At 51.3% G+C, this 16,049-nt stretch overlaps 6 protein-coding genes across 6 annotated transcripts; 4 read left to right on the forward strand and 2 right to left on the reverse strand.

Annotated features, from left to right (window-relative positions):
• The first annotated feature begins 615 nt into the window (after window positions 1–615).
• CC1G_03581 (hypothetical protein) lies at window positions 616–2,830 on the forward strand. The gene is made up of 6 exons (XM_001832515.2): window positions 616–680; window positions 753–947; window positions 1,052–1,099; window positions 1,338–1,440; window positions 1,560–1,713; window positions 1,783–2,830. Exons 1-6 carry the CDS (start codon window positions 642–644, stop codon window positions 2,042–2,044), a joined length of 801 nt encoding a protein of 266 aa, XP_001832567.2. The 5' UTR covers window positions 616–641; the 3' UTR covers window positions 2,045–2,830.
• CC1G_03582 (WD-repeat-containing protein) lies at window positions 2,612–5,539 on the reverse strand (the record flags this gene model as incomplete). The annotated part of the gene is made up of 15 exons (XM_001832516.2): window positions 5,361–5,539; window positions 5,269–5,283; window positions 5,089–5,194; window positions 4,951–5,020; window positions 4,827–4,889; window positions 4,709–4,772; window positions 4,529–4,636; window positions 4,293–4,451; window positions 4,159–4,228; window positions 3,918–4,090; window positions 3,588–3,838; window positions 3,145–3,502; window positions 3,062–3,088; window positions 2,962–3,003; window positions 2,612–2,881 (listed from the first exon to the last, which is right to left on the reverse strand). Exons 1-15 carry the CDS (start codon window positions 5,475–5,477, stop codon window positions 2,612–2,614), a joined length of 1,893 nt encoding a protein of 630 aa, XP_001832568.2. The 5' UTR covers window positions 5,478–5,539.
• Window positions 5,540–6,324: 785 nt separating this feature from the next.
• On the forward strand, window positions 6,325–7,073 carry CC1G_03583 (hypothetical protein; the record flags this gene model as incomplete). Its single annotated transcript, XM_001832517.2, has 2 exons — window positions 6,325–6,982; window positions 7,060–7,073. The coding sequence occupies 2 exons, from the start codon at window positions 6,325–6,327 to the stop codon at window positions 7,071–7,073; spliced, it is 672 nt and encodes a 223-aa protein (XP_001832569.2).
• Window positions 7,074–7,143: 70 nt separating this feature from the next.
• On the reverse strand, window positions 7,144–9,525 carry CC1G_03584 (hypothetical protein; the record flags this gene model as incomplete). The annotated part of the gene is made up of 4 exons (XM_001832518.2): window positions 7,144–7,763; window positions 7,825–9,028; window positions 9,080–9,238; window positions 9,298–9,525. The coding sequence occupies 4 exons, from the start codon at window positions 9,523–9,525 to the stop codon at window positions 7,144–7,146; spliced, it is 2,211 nt and encodes a 736-aa protein (XP_001832570.2).
• A 1,662-nt stretch (window positions 9,526–11,187) lies between these two features.
• On the forward strand, window positions 11,188–11,346 carry CC1G_03585 (fungal mating-type pheromone; the record flags this gene model as incomplete). The annotated part of the gene is made up of 1 exon (XM_001832519.1): window positions 11,188–11,346. The coding sequence occupies one exon, from the start codon at window positions 11,188–11,190 to the stop codon at window positions 11,344–11,346; it is 159 nt and encodes a 52-aa protein (XP_001832571.1).
• A 1,436-nt stretch (window positions 11,347–12,782) lies between these two features.
• CC1G_03586 (hypothetical protein) lies at window positions 12,783–14,345 on the forward strand (the record flags this gene model as incomplete). Its single annotated transcript, XM_001832520.2, has 5 exons — window positions 12,783–13,004; window positions 13,095–13,288; window positions 13,323–13,416; window positions 13,491–13,699; window positions 13,804–14,345. 5 exons carry the CDS (start codon window positions 12,783–12,785, stop codon window positions 13,964–13,966), a joined length of 882 nt encoding a protein of 293 aa, XP_001832572.2. The 3' UTR covers window positions 13,967–14,345.
• Window positions 14,346–16,049: the final 1,704 nt, after the last annotated feature.

Consider the following 16,049-nt stretch of genomic DNA (forward strand, 5'->3'; position numbering starts at 1 on the left):
CAAGTCGCTGACTAAGCAATATATGACAGCCAGCAGGCTGTATGTCGATTAGGGGCATTCCTCTATTGATCCAAGGCTCGTGGTGAACATGAAAAACTATCTAATTACATCCATTGCATGGAAAGTGTATTGCCAATAATGAGAGTTAATGAACTTGACTTGGACAAAAGTACCGAGAGTATGCATTGAGAGGGGCGGAGAAAACACGGAGAGCCGTAGGTCAAGTGGGGAAAGAATGGGTAGATTTATGCTCTCTCATCCCTGAGCTCTGTCGTCGGAAAGGATAAAGCAAGGGAACCACGAGGAAATGGTGCACCTGGGATATTATATTATCGACGTTCGATCAGTTACCGATGGAGTATTGGGGGCAGGCACTCGCCATGCTCGCGACCCGCAAATATCCCAGATGGATCTTAATCGATGGCCAACACCAAAATGATAACGCAGCCTGTCCCCAACCTGTCCCCAGAGTCCATCGACCAGGAGCGCTGTACACACAGGGGCCAACCTTCCTTTTCCATCCACCTATCAAAAGCGGCTCCGGGCGGTCCGACCTCTCGTTTACGGAGCCCTCGCTGACTCGCAGCCATCGCGTTTCTTGTCACGACCTCCACTATCACACCCAAGTTTATCCTCCCAGAATGTCCTCTCTACGATCAAACGCCCGAAAGCCTTACAGCGTGAGCTCGCCTGTTTCAAAATATCTTTAGAGTAATGGCGCTAAACGGAGAAACTGCGTTTGGGTTTTACAGAGGCCCTCCAATAGACCAAACACAAACGAACGATGGACACACGACCGCTACGAAGGACACCAGCACAACCGCAAGAACCAAGGCCTGAACGGCGGAAACGTCGCAGCGCCTACTGCGGGCGCTGGTGCACCAGGCCAGGCCACCAAACTCAAAGTCTCAAATCTCCATTATGAAGTTACTCCGAAGGATTTGAATGTACGCTTTCCCTCTACATTTAGTTTTTCTATTCTCTCCTTCTGTTCTCTTCTCGATAACCTCTTTATGAACCGCAAGACCCAACTAACCACCCCTCCTTCCAGGCCATCTTCGGGCAAATAGGCACGCTCGTCCGCGAGCCAGTTCTCTGGGTACGACAATTCGCCCCAAAGCTCTACCGTCTGAAAAAGTCCAGTTTTGCCAACATAACATTCGACTCCTCTTTCTGTTCCTTTTATATTATTACGCGGTACGCGACGTGGACGTGAACATGAACATGGCCGTGTGAACTACAACTACTTCAAACCCACCGCGACTCGCTAATGAACCAACGCGCCAACGCGACCAACGACGGACGACTTTTCTGGACTCGAACGAACGACCAACCAGTACGACGAAAGCGGCCGCTCAACAGGACAAGCCATCGTCACATTCGAGACCGCAGCCGAAGCAACACGGGCGATGAACCAATTCAACGGTATCCTCGCCAAAGGTGAGTCGCCCAGCCATATCCCTAACCACACAAGAAACAAGATTCTAACAACCCACCTACTCCCACCCACCTCATCCCATCCAACTCATCCCATTTACTCCCGACCACCCACCCACCAGGCCAACCAATGTCCATAACCTACTACACCCCCGCCCGTCCACCCCCACGCAGAGCCGCAAGCGCACCCAGCGTCTCCCTCCTCAACAGGATCGAAAAGCCCGCCTTGTTGGATCGGTTGGCGCAGGACGATACAGCTGCTGTGAATAAGAAAACGTGGGCTGCTTTCCTCTCTTGTTCATCCATTCATACATATACTTACTGATCATACTGGACTTTCTACAGCCCAGCCCAAGCAAAAGGCGGACGCATCGGCCCCATCCGCGCCAAAGCCACCCGCACCACTCACAACAAACCAAAGAAACAACCCAAGAAACCCAAAACGGCGGAAGAACTGGATAAAGAGCTGGATGCGTTCATGGGTGACGTTGAGCCTACTCAGGCTCCCACTACTACTGCTGGTACTGGTGTTTCGGCTGGTGCACCCACGTCGGCTCAACCTGCACCTGCTGCAGCTGCCTCTGCAGGAGATGTGGAGATGGCCTAGACGGCTTATTAGTCGTCTAGACTAACCCCTCCCCGCCTTTAGGGTTTTGTATACGTTAATTCTAGGGCTTTCGCGGACGCTTTCCAATATGTCTTGATTCTCTTTTTCTATTCGTTTGCTTTGGGAGTGATTTGATTAGCAGCTATCCACGATAAAGCGTGTTATTTGACTTCCTTGTCCATGATAAACCGTGCTACTTGACTCCTCATCCACGATAAACCGTGCTATGTACTTGACTCCTTAGCCGCGATAAACCGTGTTATTGACTCCATAGGCCTTATCCACGATAACAAATAATCGACAGTCCTTTCACAATAGCCATACTAGTTAACAGATAACCGATAATCCTTTCAATCGCGTTGTTTTTGACTTGATTCCTTTATATTGTACATCAGCCAGCATTCGTAGAGCTTCACTTCCTTCACTTCTTCCATTGTACATTCTTGTTCATAATCCCAAAAAACCACATCGTCATCTTTGTACCCCAACCCCATTCCATATCCCTTCCTGCCATCCAACCCTCCAAAATCCACCATACCCAAACCCAAACCTCAAACAGGCTCACCCTCAAGCCTCCGGAAACACAACATCCCACACCCTCGCACACCCATCCGCACCCGCCGAAACCAACTTTCCACCCTCCCCACCATTAACCCACTGCACACCATTAACACCACCCGGGTTTGCTTCCTTGATGACAACCTTTTTCGAAGGCTTGGCGAGGCTCCAGATGTAGACGTTTGTGTCTAGGGATCCGGAGGCTAGGAATTGTGAATTGGAGGTCCAGGAGAGGGTGTTGATGCGGGCGGTGTGGAAGACCCAGGTTGGTGTGATTGGCTGTTTTGAGTTTTAGGTTTCAAGTTTTTAGGTGGGGTGTTAGTGAGTGAGAAGGGAGGGGTGGGAAAGGGTGAACGAACCTTTTTCTCTTCGATGCTGTAGGGCATGATCTTGCCTTTGGTCTAAACATCAAGGGAAACGTCAGTCAGTCAATCCGTCCAAGGGCGCGATAAAACGAACACCCGAATGAAAAACATCATCCAGAAACTTAAAGTGCAAAGCAAAAAGTGCAACGAAAAAAAGAAAGAAAGAAAAAAACGCACATCTCCAGCAGCCAACACCTTCCCATCAGGCGAGAACGCCAAAACCGAGATGGGGCCCTTGTTATTATCAAACACTCCACCACTCTCTTTAGGCTTCAACTCTTTCCCGTCCCATTCGAATAGGTAGACTTTGTTGTCCTCCGCTCCGACTGCCACCAACGAAACACTCTCATTCTCATTGCCGTTACCACTTGGGCGTGCGGCGATGGCGGTGGGTTTGAACGCCTTGGGAGCAAGAGAGTAGAGTTTCTGGTTGGATCGGAATACTTCGATGAGCTCGGGTTGCGCGACGAAGATGGTGTCGTTGGAGGAGATCGAGATGGATTTGGGCTGGGCGGTCGTTTTGACTGCTGCTTGTCTACACCCATACACCCATACCCCAAACATCAGATATAACACAAACCATTAGCTTTGAATGATAACCAGAGGACATCATCACTTACACATAAGATTCACCAACCGAATCAATCTCACGTACATGATCGTCAAACCCAACAGAGTAAGCCGTCGTCGTGCCAGAACTCGAAGAAGGCGAAGCGGCGAGGTCGACGACGTAGCTCGAGTGGCCGGGCCCGCCTACGGGAGTCGACTCTTGTTTGGACGTCGAGTAGGAGTAGACGCGGCCGTCTGCTGTGCCCGCGAGGAAAGTGTCAGATTTGGTAGAGAGGAGGGAGGTGATGGGCATTTGGGGTGCCTGGTGAGAGAGAAAGCATTCGGTAAGTAAGAGTTGTAGGAAGAAATGGTGTTGGGTGTGAGAGGGAAAGAGTACGAACAGTGTAAACGTGCACGGGCTTATCGCCTACGCGCGGGTCGAACTGGTTGAGGGCACCAGACATGGACAAGGAGACGATGTTGATGTCGTCGTTCCAGGTGTTGCCGACTTGCTGGGCTTCGATGGCTGTACCGAGCGCCCAGCTCGAGACGACCTTGCGGGTCTCGACGTCCCCTACGTCCCCACCATCATCAACATTAGAAACCATGCTCTGCACATTGAATATGACGAGGACACCGTACATAGTTTCACAGTCCTATCCCCAGAGGACGTCACGATGGATTTACCATCCGGGCTCCAGTTTCCCGCAAACTGCACAATACAACAACGTCAGCGCTGATAGACAAAGGGTCACTGCAGAGTAGAGAGAACTCACAATCGTTCCAGTATGGGGCGAATCAGTGAATTCAGCCACCGTATCCCCAGTCTTCCCCTCATAAATAAAGATCTTCGCGTCCGATCCGACGCTCAGGAAGTGGTCTCCGGAGGGGGAGAACTTGACGTCCTGCACGAACTTGGTGTGGGTCTTGATGGTCTATAAGGATGGGCAACGGGTTGTTAGTTGGTTCAAGTCCTAGGTTCCGAGTGCCCGCAATGATGGGTGCGACATACCCTCTCGTACTTGAATGGCACACCAGCGTGGAAGTTGATTTGGGCGTCGTCGCTGGCTGTGATGGCTTTGAAAGGTCGCTGGGGTCTGATCGAGACTGCATTGACGGCCTATATCAAACGCAGGTGCTTGAGTTACACCGAAGGAGAACACAGGTAAGGAGGGGGGTATCTTGAAAGTACCTTGGAATGCCCGATGATTTCACCAGAGGATGATCCAGTGTCCATCATAAACGCGTGTCCGAATCTATTGAATCCTTCAGTATCCGATATTCATTAGAGAGACAGCGATCGTACTGACTTGTCACGTCCATCGCCAACAGCGATGATTCGCTTGCTTTCGCCGTCCCATGCGAGATCGTTTCTGTAAGGGTTTAATATCAGCAAGCCTTTGCGTATCACTAGACGGATACTACACTACTCACATCCGACCAGCCAAAACCCTATACTCCCCCTTCAACGCCTTGTCCTCCCCGACAACGTCCCAAACGCGCACTAGCGATCACGATCAAAGGTTACAAGATGAACGAACGCTTAATTCCAGATATCCAGCAAAAACCCACCTGTCCCAGACGCATCCCCAGAAGCGCAATAAAAACCAGACGGCGAGAATCGCGCAACAGTCGCGTTATGAAGGTGGCCGCTGTACGCGAACGTAAGCCCTGGGTTCTCCAGCACAGTGTCAGTTAACACTCCCAGATCCAAAGTCTCGTCGCATTCATTCATAGCTGGGTAGTAGTTACCTTTAGATCGCGGACCTAGGGAAAGTCAGACAAAGTAAGCTTTTAGTTTTAGAGGACGGTAAAGTTAACATAGGGCAGAGAGAAAGACGTACAACGACGACTTTGCCGGTGGTGTACACGACTTTATCTTTATGGCTGCTGAGCTTTGTGGATGAACCCCTCGTTGTGGTCGGGTTTGGCGGGAATATGAGCGATGCTTTGGCTGACATTTTCCTTCAAGGTAGTAGAGAAATTTGAGCGGTGATGGCGTTGGTAGATAGACAGAAAAGTGGAAGACTGGGCTGCGGACGTTGCGATGTAACCCGCGAGCGCAGGTGCGTTGCTGGAATCACGCGCGAGATAGGGGTCCGTACCCCAATCCGCTCTAGATTCTCACGGGTCAAAGCAGTAGGTACACCCCCTATTCTCGTCGAGGTGCTCATCCCTTGGACACAATCCATTAGGCCCGCCTCCTCGCACCGGGCCAAATGCATAGGGTACGCTTCTCAGAGGAGCGACGAAAATATTATAGCTACCTCTCCTCCCCCACTCACCCTCACAAAGGCCTTCTCAGGGTATGCACTGTCATTGTCCTCTAACCACAAAGTGCTAGCGCTGGTATCCTGGATAGCCTCACCGTCGCCTTAGACAAGGCCCTCCTTCTACACATGAGAGTAAAGTAGAGTGAGTAGACAGTCTACGTGGTGCAGATGACTTGACTTGGCCCGGTCCTACCGCTAGAGGCTGCACCTGAATCATCCGGTCATCCGGAGCTCCCATTGTTCCATCGGCCAGCCTCCTTCGTCGCCACAACATGCCCGCTTCCTTTCCAGATGGCGCTTTGACCATGGCTGTAAACCGCATACAATGAGCACCGCATCCAAAAAAGGAAACCAAAGTCAAAGCTCGACGTCCAAACCACACCCGCTTTGACACATTGTCCTTTCAACCCGCCACAGACAGAAAACTATCAAAGCGTCAAATTCCACACAACGAATATAATGCACACCCAACACACTCCACCTTCCCCGTCGCACTTCTCCCACACAACCACTACTTTAGCTACCACCACTCACAATGTCGGCCTCAACAAGCTTGACAGGTTTGATGATCCTAGCAGACACACACCCAACCCACCTCGTCATGGTCGGCGAGTACAAATCCAGCCGACACCTCATAAAACCCTGGGCAATCATCCTAATCCCCACATCATGTCTCCTCCAATCCAGAAATCACATCTACATCCCTACCAGTCCTACCAGCGCTACTGCTAATACTATTACTAGTGGCATGAGATCCGCTTCAGACCCCGAACTCGGCACAGCAGGCAACCACCAAGCGATCATCTACGACCGCACAGGGTCCACCCGCCAAATCCCCGTTAAAAACCTAGGCGACACCTTCTCCTCCATGTTCCGCGTAGGCGCGATGCCCATAAGCCGCCTGAACCGTTTCGGAGGCGTGATCGAGTGGGCTCAGGCTACGGCCTACCCCGCAGGCTCCCCCCTCGCTAAAAAGAGTAAGAAACAAAAATTGCATCCGCAGGCTTGGATCGTCTCTGCTTTAGACAACCTGAGGTGCGTAGGCTTCCCTATCAGAGGTGCATCCCATCAGGGCCTGTTGGACCATTTCGAGGCCGTGTCCCGTGGTGAGAGTAGTTTGGCGACTGCTAGGAGGAAGATTGGATTGAGGAAGAATTCGAATGAAGGTACTGGCAGGTCCTTTTGGCTTAGAGGTGTGTTTTCTTTAGGTGCTTTGTCTGCCACTGGCGTTATGCTAATTTTCAAATTCGGTTTAGGAATCTTTTAGTAGGGAAGAGCGTTTAAGTGCACCGTACCTTTTAGCTCCCCGTTCCAATGTCTCCCATGTATTTTATATTTATAGTCCCATAAGGTATCACCCCTCCACAACAACGATGTCCGTCTTCACATCCGCATCCTTCCCCTCAACTTTCCCCATGAGCACCTCCTCCTCGTCCGTAACCTCCTCCACAGACCCAAGCACCTCAACCCTAACCATCTCCCAAACAACCAACAAATCCGTCAATCCCTCATACTGCACAATAAACTCATCCACACTCTTCACAAAATCAACCAAAATCTGAAAATCCGCACTCATCCTAAACTTTGAATCCACCGCCATCACGTCGGGATGCCGAGCGCGTAAGGACGAGTACACCCGCAAAATACCTAAACAACATTCGTTGATGAGGTACTCCTTCTCGACAGCCGGCGTGTCTGGATCGTCCATTATGCGGCGGAGCCAGGATTGCATTTCGCGGAGGATGGCGTAGGCTGGTCGGCGTGGGATGTCGGATGGCGGAGATGGCAGTGCTGTCATGGAGGTAGATAGCGAGCTGGAGGGTTTCAGACGCGAGGGCGATGGGCTTAGAGACGTTTGGTGGTGTTGGAGGAGATCAAAGGTTTTCCAAAACGTCTGGACATCAGACGTTGCTAGATTTAGTTTGTCAGAACGGAATATAGATGACAAAGAGTCGACAAGTTGGGACAGTAAAGCTGCGAATACGATTATTGTCAGACGCATCCGAGATGAAAAAAATGAGAAATGTATACGTACTTTCCGAGAGATTCTTGTCAGGCGTGATAACAGCGAGAACTTCCAACACAAGTGGGACAGCATCGGTCCCATCGATTGGTGAGTTGATCAGCCTCGTGCAAAGCTCCAAGCACCGTTCCAAAAAGCACGGCGCATTCCGATGGTGTGTGATCAAATAACCCATCATCACCAGGTCCTGCGACACCAAAACATCCTCCTCATCCGTCTGTGCCAGTGCATCCACTTCCCTCAGTCGCGGGAGCAACAACCCAGCAAAAGGGGTGAACGGATTCCACGTGCTATGTATGATTTCCGTAATACACCCCGCGGCGACATCGACGTTGAGGTCTTGCAGACAATGGAAGATGTGGAAAGCGTTGACGATATTCCTTGAAAACGTCCTCTCGAACCACGACACTGCGCGTTGCATGTACCGGCCCCCTCGCGTCCATTCCAAATCGTAGTTGACCCAGTGAACGTCCGAATTCCATATCGAAATTCGCAGGTAATCCCGAGCCACGCCATATCCATAAACGAGATCCTTGCACTGACGGGCAAGGTTAAGGATGGACGTGCCTAAGAGATGGAACGCCCGTGACTGCGGAGACTTGAATGCGCACTGGCTCTGTGGGTCGACCGTAGGGTTCAACCGCGAGAAATGGAAGAGGTATTGGGAGAAGGGGAGGATGGTGGTGGTGACGATGAATAGCATGGTGATTCCTACCAAGAGGGAAACGACCGTAGCCACCACGTTGTGGATTGACCACAGGAGGTCGAGGAGTCCGGCGAAGAAAAGGATGAGTGATGCTTGGAGGAAGAGCGGGAGGCACGAAAGCATGGTAGGGACATGCCATCGCAGAAGACCTTCGTAGCGCATTTGGCGGACGGGAAAGGCCTCTTTGGGAGAGAGCCCTTCGTACCGCTGGTACTCCCGGAGCCATTGTTTGCACAGTATCCCGACCAGCACAGTAGTCAGTGCAATGGTAAGGCTGGTAAACCAAAACACGTTGACGCGGACCGAGGAGGGTGTTGGCGTAAACTCTTCCACAACAGATTTTAAAGCTACAGGATTCGGAGGGAGGTTCACATTTGGGGATGCAGCCAGGAGCTGGTCAGATATTCTCGCAAGGAGCTGGATTGAGAGGTCGTCGCTGACACTGTCTGGATGTAGTTGTCGATACGATTCCACGGTGAATGCGGTGACGGTGGCCGAGAACAAACCCGCCTAGACGAGGATCAATGAATAAGCGCTCGAAAGACCGCTGAGCCGACGTACGAAAACCAAGAGCGTGTCAATCTCCTCCCTCCATCCTCTACACATCTCGTCGTCGAACCGCTGGACTACCCTAAACGACTCCTCCCATGCGTCTCCCTGGCTGGGTATAGGATGGTGGTACGGATCGCCCGTTTTCCACTGACCGCGCGCTGCCGTATCCTTTGCGCGCCATACCGTCAGCGCCCACAGTCCCACTAGACGCCGGCTGGGAGACTCACAGATACGTCGGGCGTACTGAACAGCGCCTCTTCCAAAACATGTTCGAAATCCAATGCCACGTCCTGCGCGCTAAAACTCTGTTTCGCAGACACCCTCGAATGCACATTTCGGGATTTGCTGCGGAAGAAGGTTTGGCTCGGTTTCCGGCTGGGTCCTCTGGATCTATGGCTGGCGTTTGCTGCGTCCCCGCTGGAGGTTCGTGAAGGTGCACGTCGACCATGCATCATGGCTGCCTCTGGAGAGTACAAGGAGATCCGAGAGAGCCTTTCAGCTCCTGGCAGTGCTGAAAGTCAAGACCACCGCAACCCCAGTTGGGAATATCTTGTTGGACGTCGTTGTCTTGTGACCAAATGATCTTCTCAGGGCGGTACGCATCTTCAGAGTAGAGAATTGCAGTCCTGGACCTGCAGACAGAGATTTCTAGACTGTTTCATAGTGGATTTAGGCATTTTGTGATTCAAGGAGGCGAAATCGAGTTTGCTGTGGTGGTCCAAGGCCAAGCACTGACGGAAGCGACGATCCCTGCTGGGAGTCCAAGTGCGGACTTTGAAATGAATTGATTCGACGGCAGTCGACGACTAATCGACGGCGGATCGGAATGTCCCTCCCAGTCTCGCTCTTCTTCCGCCCAGCCCTCTTCAGCTCCAGACAACAATAACGAGTCTTGTCTTGTCTCCCATCCGCGTCGGTTCGACACCCGAATACCGTGGTCTGAAAAGACCATCCGGGACGGCACTAACCTCATCATCTCCGGATCTACCGACTTCCCTGGGTCATCGCAGTTCACAGTTTGCCCTTTATTTTTGCTCTAACCCAAGTCTCTATTCCTGGCTAGCACGAATCATACTCTCTATGCGTGGTCCCACAATCACTGACACCCGCCACTCCCCTTTGTGCCCGCCTAATTGTCTTGGTCGATTCAAATGGGATTGATATTGCCAACTTTAACGCCCTCTGAACGAGTCATCTCCCGACTTCGTGAAGTTCTTGTGCTGCTTCCAGGAATACATACTCGATCGCTAAGTTCCAAGCATCATGAAGAATCAAGACTTCGCATGAATCTCTTGTGCGAAAGAAGGAAACAAAAAGGCTGAAACTGGCCTTCACCCTGGTAGACTACCGACATTGTCTCTCAACAACCCGGCGTCATACCTGGTAGCACGTCCCTGTGACGACCTTTCGCCCTTCAAACCGGCAACCTAATCCTCCCTTTTATTCCAACCCAGCGCTGGCCATTTGGATGGACAAGAACACCTTCCACCTCCCTACAATGTTGATCACATTCCCCCTAGTCCACATGCTCCTTCCCCCATGACGGCGTTCGCTCCACATTTAACCTTTCTCTACATCCCCATCGCCCAAAAATGCACCCGGGGTGCACTTCGAGACAATAAAGTCCCCCTAGGCGTTGTCATACTTCCCGGCTCGATGTCGTCAAACAACAAAAAGGACTCGATCTCTTACCTCTATGGAGTACCAAAAGACAATTAGAGGTATGTAAAACGGGACCAAGCATGGAAGCCAATGAACAATGGAAGGGTGGCGGACCTTGGCAGACGGTTTGCGTTTCCGGGTTTGCCAACGCTGATTGTCCTACAGTGTCCGGATGGTATTCTGGAGCTTCAGATTGAACTTTGGCCTATGTAAGTACCTAGTGGGAGTCGGGAACAACAAGATCCTATCCTTGGATGATTTTCTTGGCTTGCATGGACGAAGGCTTCGAGACTAATCCGGAAATGTGAACGGCTACTTAGTGGTCTGTGTAGGAATAAATGAGGGCGAGAGGGGGTATATAAACCTCCAACGGTGGTTTGGAAAGTCCTCAGAGAAAGCTCTCTCTTCACCGCTCTGCTCCCCTCCTCCCTCTATCACTCCGCTAAATCATCTCAATGGATTCCTTCACCATCTTCTCTGCCCTCTTCACCTCCTCCTCCGCCACTTCCGGCGCACCCGCTACCGCCGAGGCGGTGTCCACTATCCTCCAAGTCCCAACCGACTTTGAGACTGGAGGAGGCAGTGGGAATGGTGCTTACTGCGTTATCGCTTGAAAAAAGCCGTGGTTTACAAAGCATCTGAGGGAATACGGTCTCGTTAGGTTCGTGTTTGCTTTATGGCTTGAAAAGGAGCTCGAGGGCTGACGAAAAATGTTATCATAGATCTACTCGCATCTATGAACCCCGTACACCACATCGTTCCCTGGCATAGCCCAACCTTCACATCCGAATATCCACGCCCCGCTTCGACACCTCCCGGCAAATGTACCATAACTTCAAGCATCATGAATACTTTCCACGAGCATTTCATCCACCAACCCTCTCGTCTGCACAACTGCAATATCATTATTGTTATACTTTACGCTCCCACCCAATCCCCAGATTCCAAGGAAGACGCACGTACTTTTCGACTTTCTCCAGCCTTCCTTGGGTATTATTTCTGTTGCATTACTAGGACTTAGTGTACCTTCTTTCGATTTCCCCCCGTTCGTTAGGCGTCCATTAGCATTGGTACAACTACATACAAATTTAAAGGAATTGTTCGTAGTCATTCGAATTAGATGAGATTTCATTTTAATCGCACTGAGATAGCTCGTCAGTGGATGTTATGGTGCGCGAGGTCGCTCGAAAGAGAACCCTAGTCGACGTCCTGAAAAGTAGTCCAAGTAGTCCCGTTCAGACCAGCAGAATCCAAAGAAAATCTACCTATCAGAGCTGAAAAGGCGACAAGAGCTAGAACTCAGACCCACGGTGAGAGTAAGCGCGGTGCAAGCAACCTAGGTGAATCTAGCCATCAGAACCCCTTCTCTTTATGCTGTCAGTTGTCCTGCTGATATATTCTTTCCGGATGACTGACGAGGAGGTTGAAATTGGATATTCGAGGTCGCTGGCCGCTGAATTTCAATTGTTTCCCCGCACACGACACGACTCCGCACGCCTCATGCCCCTAAACTCCTCGCCCGCGTTCCTGATTTCCGTGGAGACTCCAAAATTGTGGAGAACGACGGTCAAGATGACATAGCTCTGCTTCATATCTCGTCACCAGAGGGCACATTCAAAGGCAATCCAAAGACCAAAAAGGCGCAGGAAGAGCGGAGGAGAAGGCCGAAATTCAAAAGGGATGCAACACGTGGGCATTCGCAAACACGCAACGACACGTCGCGAGCTGTTTCAATTTGGGCATCAATTCTTTCGAGCTCCCACCCCCCGCTTTGCTCTTCCTACCTTATTCAATATCTCCCCCTAACTCTTGCCCCTCTTTTTCCTCCTTTTCTTCTTTCCTTTCCTTCTTCTTCTCGGTATTCAACCAAGGATAGTCTATAGGAAAGCTTGTAATACCCCTCAAGAGGAACTATCTATCTACTCTGGTAAGGAAGACAGCTATCGTGTTAGGTAGCTTCAATTGACCACTAATTACTTTCTTATCTATACTAGACGGGAATCATATCTCTATTCACGCACCACCGCCTGCCCAACCCACACCACACCCAATGGCGCGCATAAAAGAAGTCCGCTCAGACGACACGTCCAAGGCCACCTCCACCTCCTCGTCGACGTCGACCAAGCACCGCTCACAGAGCCCCGAGTCGTCCTCGGACAGACCCCTAGGCCCCCTCGCTGTCTCCATACCAGCCTCTGAACGCGAACAAGTCAAAGTGAACAATGCAAACCTGACTGAACTCAAAAATGCCTGCGATGACGCTGTGAAACGTGTATGTACCCTCGGTTCCCTATGCCACCTTGGGCGGCGACGGGGGGATTCTCTCGTTGACCGTTCGTGATGACTCACTATCGTTCCCTAGTTCCTCGCACGGCCAGAACTCTTCAAACAAATACACCTACACACCGATGTCCGACTAGCGCTGGGATGGCTGAGCGTGTTCGTGGCTGCAGGCACGGCGTTCTACGGGTACAAGGTCGATTTCGAGACGTCCAAGCCTGTAGTGACGGTTGGGCTCATCGTGTACGTCCTCCTTCTACCCTGCTTCAATGGGAGGTGTGTGTGCTGACCCCAGGTGAACAATTTCCAGATACATCCTATTGACCACTCTGTCAACGCTATACGCCTACTTCATCGAAGGCGACACCATCTTCGTGGGGAAGCGGAAGACCTTCTCTAAACGCGTGCGTTCCCCTTCTCCCTCCATTTCCATTTCAACTCAATTCAACTCACCCCTACCCCCTTAATCCATAAACAGATAATAACCGAACGCATCACACTCTCCTCCACCACCCTCCCCGCACGCGCACCCTCCTCCCCCTCCCCACAATACTCTGTCTCAATCCAATACGTCCGCTCCACCAACGGTGGTAAGAGCCTCCTGGGCCGCGGACGGACGAAGGCAAGCAGTCCCTATGCCAAGTTCTTTGATGAGAAGGGCGTGTTGGATCAGGAGGCGTTGGAGAGGTGGGTTGGGGGCCTAGTGGAGAGTGCGATGGATGGAAAGGCTGCGTGATTCAGAGAGTCGTTGGTGTGAGTGCTAGCGGCGAGTTGTATGTTTATTTCTGCAGGAGAGAGGGGTTTGGAACAGGGGGAAGGAAGAAGGAAGGGGGTGGTCGCGTGATGGACACAGGGTCGCGTGCGCTGCCGCTTCGAGACGCGGTACACAGGAGGACGAGGGCGGCCCGAGTTTTCGGCTTTGGATGGACTGCATCTTCTAACGACCTGACCTGAACTGTGTTCAAGTTTTACATACTGCATCTTTCGTGTTTCATTACTTTTGTACGAGTAGGCTACTGCGTGCATTTTTTCAGGCTAGGTATTTACCCTTTACGTTTGCCCTTTGCCCTTGCCCTGTTCATTACGCGCACCTGGTACCGTACCATTTACACCCTTAGCCTTCCTTCCCTTCAGCCCTTACCACCTTTTTCTAAGTTCTCATTTACGATGATGATGATGATACCTACATAGTTCTTCTACTTTCTTATTTCCATTTTTTTCCTTCCACGTTGCACTTTCGACCTTCAAAAGTTCCTAGTCCGCTCATTTTGCAGTTTTGCATGGTCTCTGAGATGTGTATGTACATGCACCTTTGACTTTGGCTCGCTCGCTCGCTCGTTACCGAACATGTTGCAAGTTGGCTGCAAGGGTTCATTCGTCTGAATGCATCGTGGTCACGCCTTGCACCAGTTGGCAGGCGTGGCCTAGCTCAGCCCTGGTTCTGCGTTTGAGCGGAATCGAACTCGCGGCCTTGCTGGTCGACTTTCTTGGCATCGCTGGTCGAGTTTACACTTGGCCAGTGTCCAACCTTCCCAAACGGAAACTTGTCGGACGTTCATCCAAACCTATGGTTGTCTGAGCCCCTTGACTGTTGAGTGCAGTTGAGTGATTGTTTGGTGAAGCTCGGGTGAATGAGAAGTTCTGTCGAGCGGACCGGGTGGTCAGAACCTTCGGTACGGTATTATCTTGCAGCACCGGGCTTGCACTTGAAGCCGTCGAATGCGGGTTTGTCATGGTGCCGACCTACCAGTAGGCCACCATGTCAGGTTTCACATGCACAGGAGCCATTGGCTACCCACTAGTCGCCCGCAAGCGAGTCGAAGCTCCACACGAGCTTCACCCCCGGAGGAGTGCTGGCGGGGGTAGAGAAGCCTGTCAAGGCAAGCGATATTTCAACAATGTAACACTTGGGTATTCGGAATCGCCAGACTTCCGCACCCCGAACCGACACCCCTTGATTAACCAGCGTCATTGTGCGGTCTTTAGCCGTCTTCTTCTCAGGGCAGAAGTCAAGGGAGGCGGTACCGCTTTAGTTTTCAGGCACGAGTTCTGAGTGAGAACCGGACTTCTTTCTTCCTAGGTTTTCCATTTCCATCTCACGGCGCCCTCTTCTTTGGATAGACAACTCGTTTGCGGTGAGTAACTCCAGTTGTTTGAAAAATCAAGCAGAGGGGAGACTGGGAAGAAGAGCTGGGGGGGAACCACTAACCTGATTCAGATATCAGCATTCATTAATGCCGCATCGGCTCGGATGCGGACCTTAAAGTGCACCCCGCGCGGGCGCTTGATTCAGAATCGATCACGGGCGCTTCAAAGACTACCACGTTCTATTTTCAGCGGTTACAACTCCACATCCACCATCTGTGACATTGGTGTTTCAGCATCCTATCAACTGTATGTCTGGACTTGTTTCACAACGTGAACGCCACCATTATGTCTAATACATTAGGCAGAGGTAGATTCAGGCCCGCGAAGATCTGCCTTTTGACCGTGGCTTTGGCATGCACATAAGGCTCGAAATGGGAACTCATGAAGATCCCGTTGGTTTAGTGGATCAAAACTGCTGGCCTTTACCCGTTCTGTTAAGCACATTCGATCTTGAACCACGCTACACTCCGGCACAGCCTTGATGTACTACTACTATTCGACATTGCGCCCAAAACCAATTCGATCCTTATCTGAGCTCCAACCAACGCCCGACCTTCGCTCCAAGTACACCCTATCGATCACAAGCACGGAGTGCTAGCCCCCTCTAGTAGTCTACCAATGCCGTGACCCCAGATTATCTGTAGTGGGAGAGCCGCCATGAGAACAACGTTAACCCAACTGACATGCATCTAGGGACACGCTCGGAATCCCAGGTTCATGGAGCGCGGCATTTTTCTGGCTCCTTTTACGAGTCGTTGGACCATGAAAACGATGGACTTGTTGTTTACTCCCATGAACACGGGAGGGGTGTGTAAAGTATACTACTTGACATGATCGGGAAAAGTGATGGTACAGAGCGACAAGGGCCTTTTCTGGGGTGCTTTGGATC

Source organism: Coprinopsis cinerea (genome assembly GCF_000182895.1).
Source record: "Coprinopsis cinerea okayama7#130 chromosome 9 map unlocalized cont3.9, whole genome shotgun sequence".
In the NCBI taxonomy this organism is placed as follows: domain Eukaryota; kingdom Fungi; phylum Basidiomycota; class Agaricomycetes; order Agaricales; family Psathyrellaceae; genus Coprinopsis; species Coprinopsis cinerea.

Coding starts and splice junctions, on each gene's coding strand:
- CC1G_03581 (XM_001832515.2), top strand. CDS start 642: ATGTCCTCTCTACGATCAAACGCCCGAAAGCCTTACAGC. Junction 1,100..1,337: donor TCCGCGAGCCAGTTCTCTGG/GTACGACAATTC, acceptor ACGACCAACCAG/TACGACGAAAGCGGCCGCTC. Junction 1,441..1,559: donor CAACGGTATCCTCGCCAAAG/GTGAGTCGCCCA, acceptor CCCACCCACCAG/GCCAACCAATGTCCATAACC.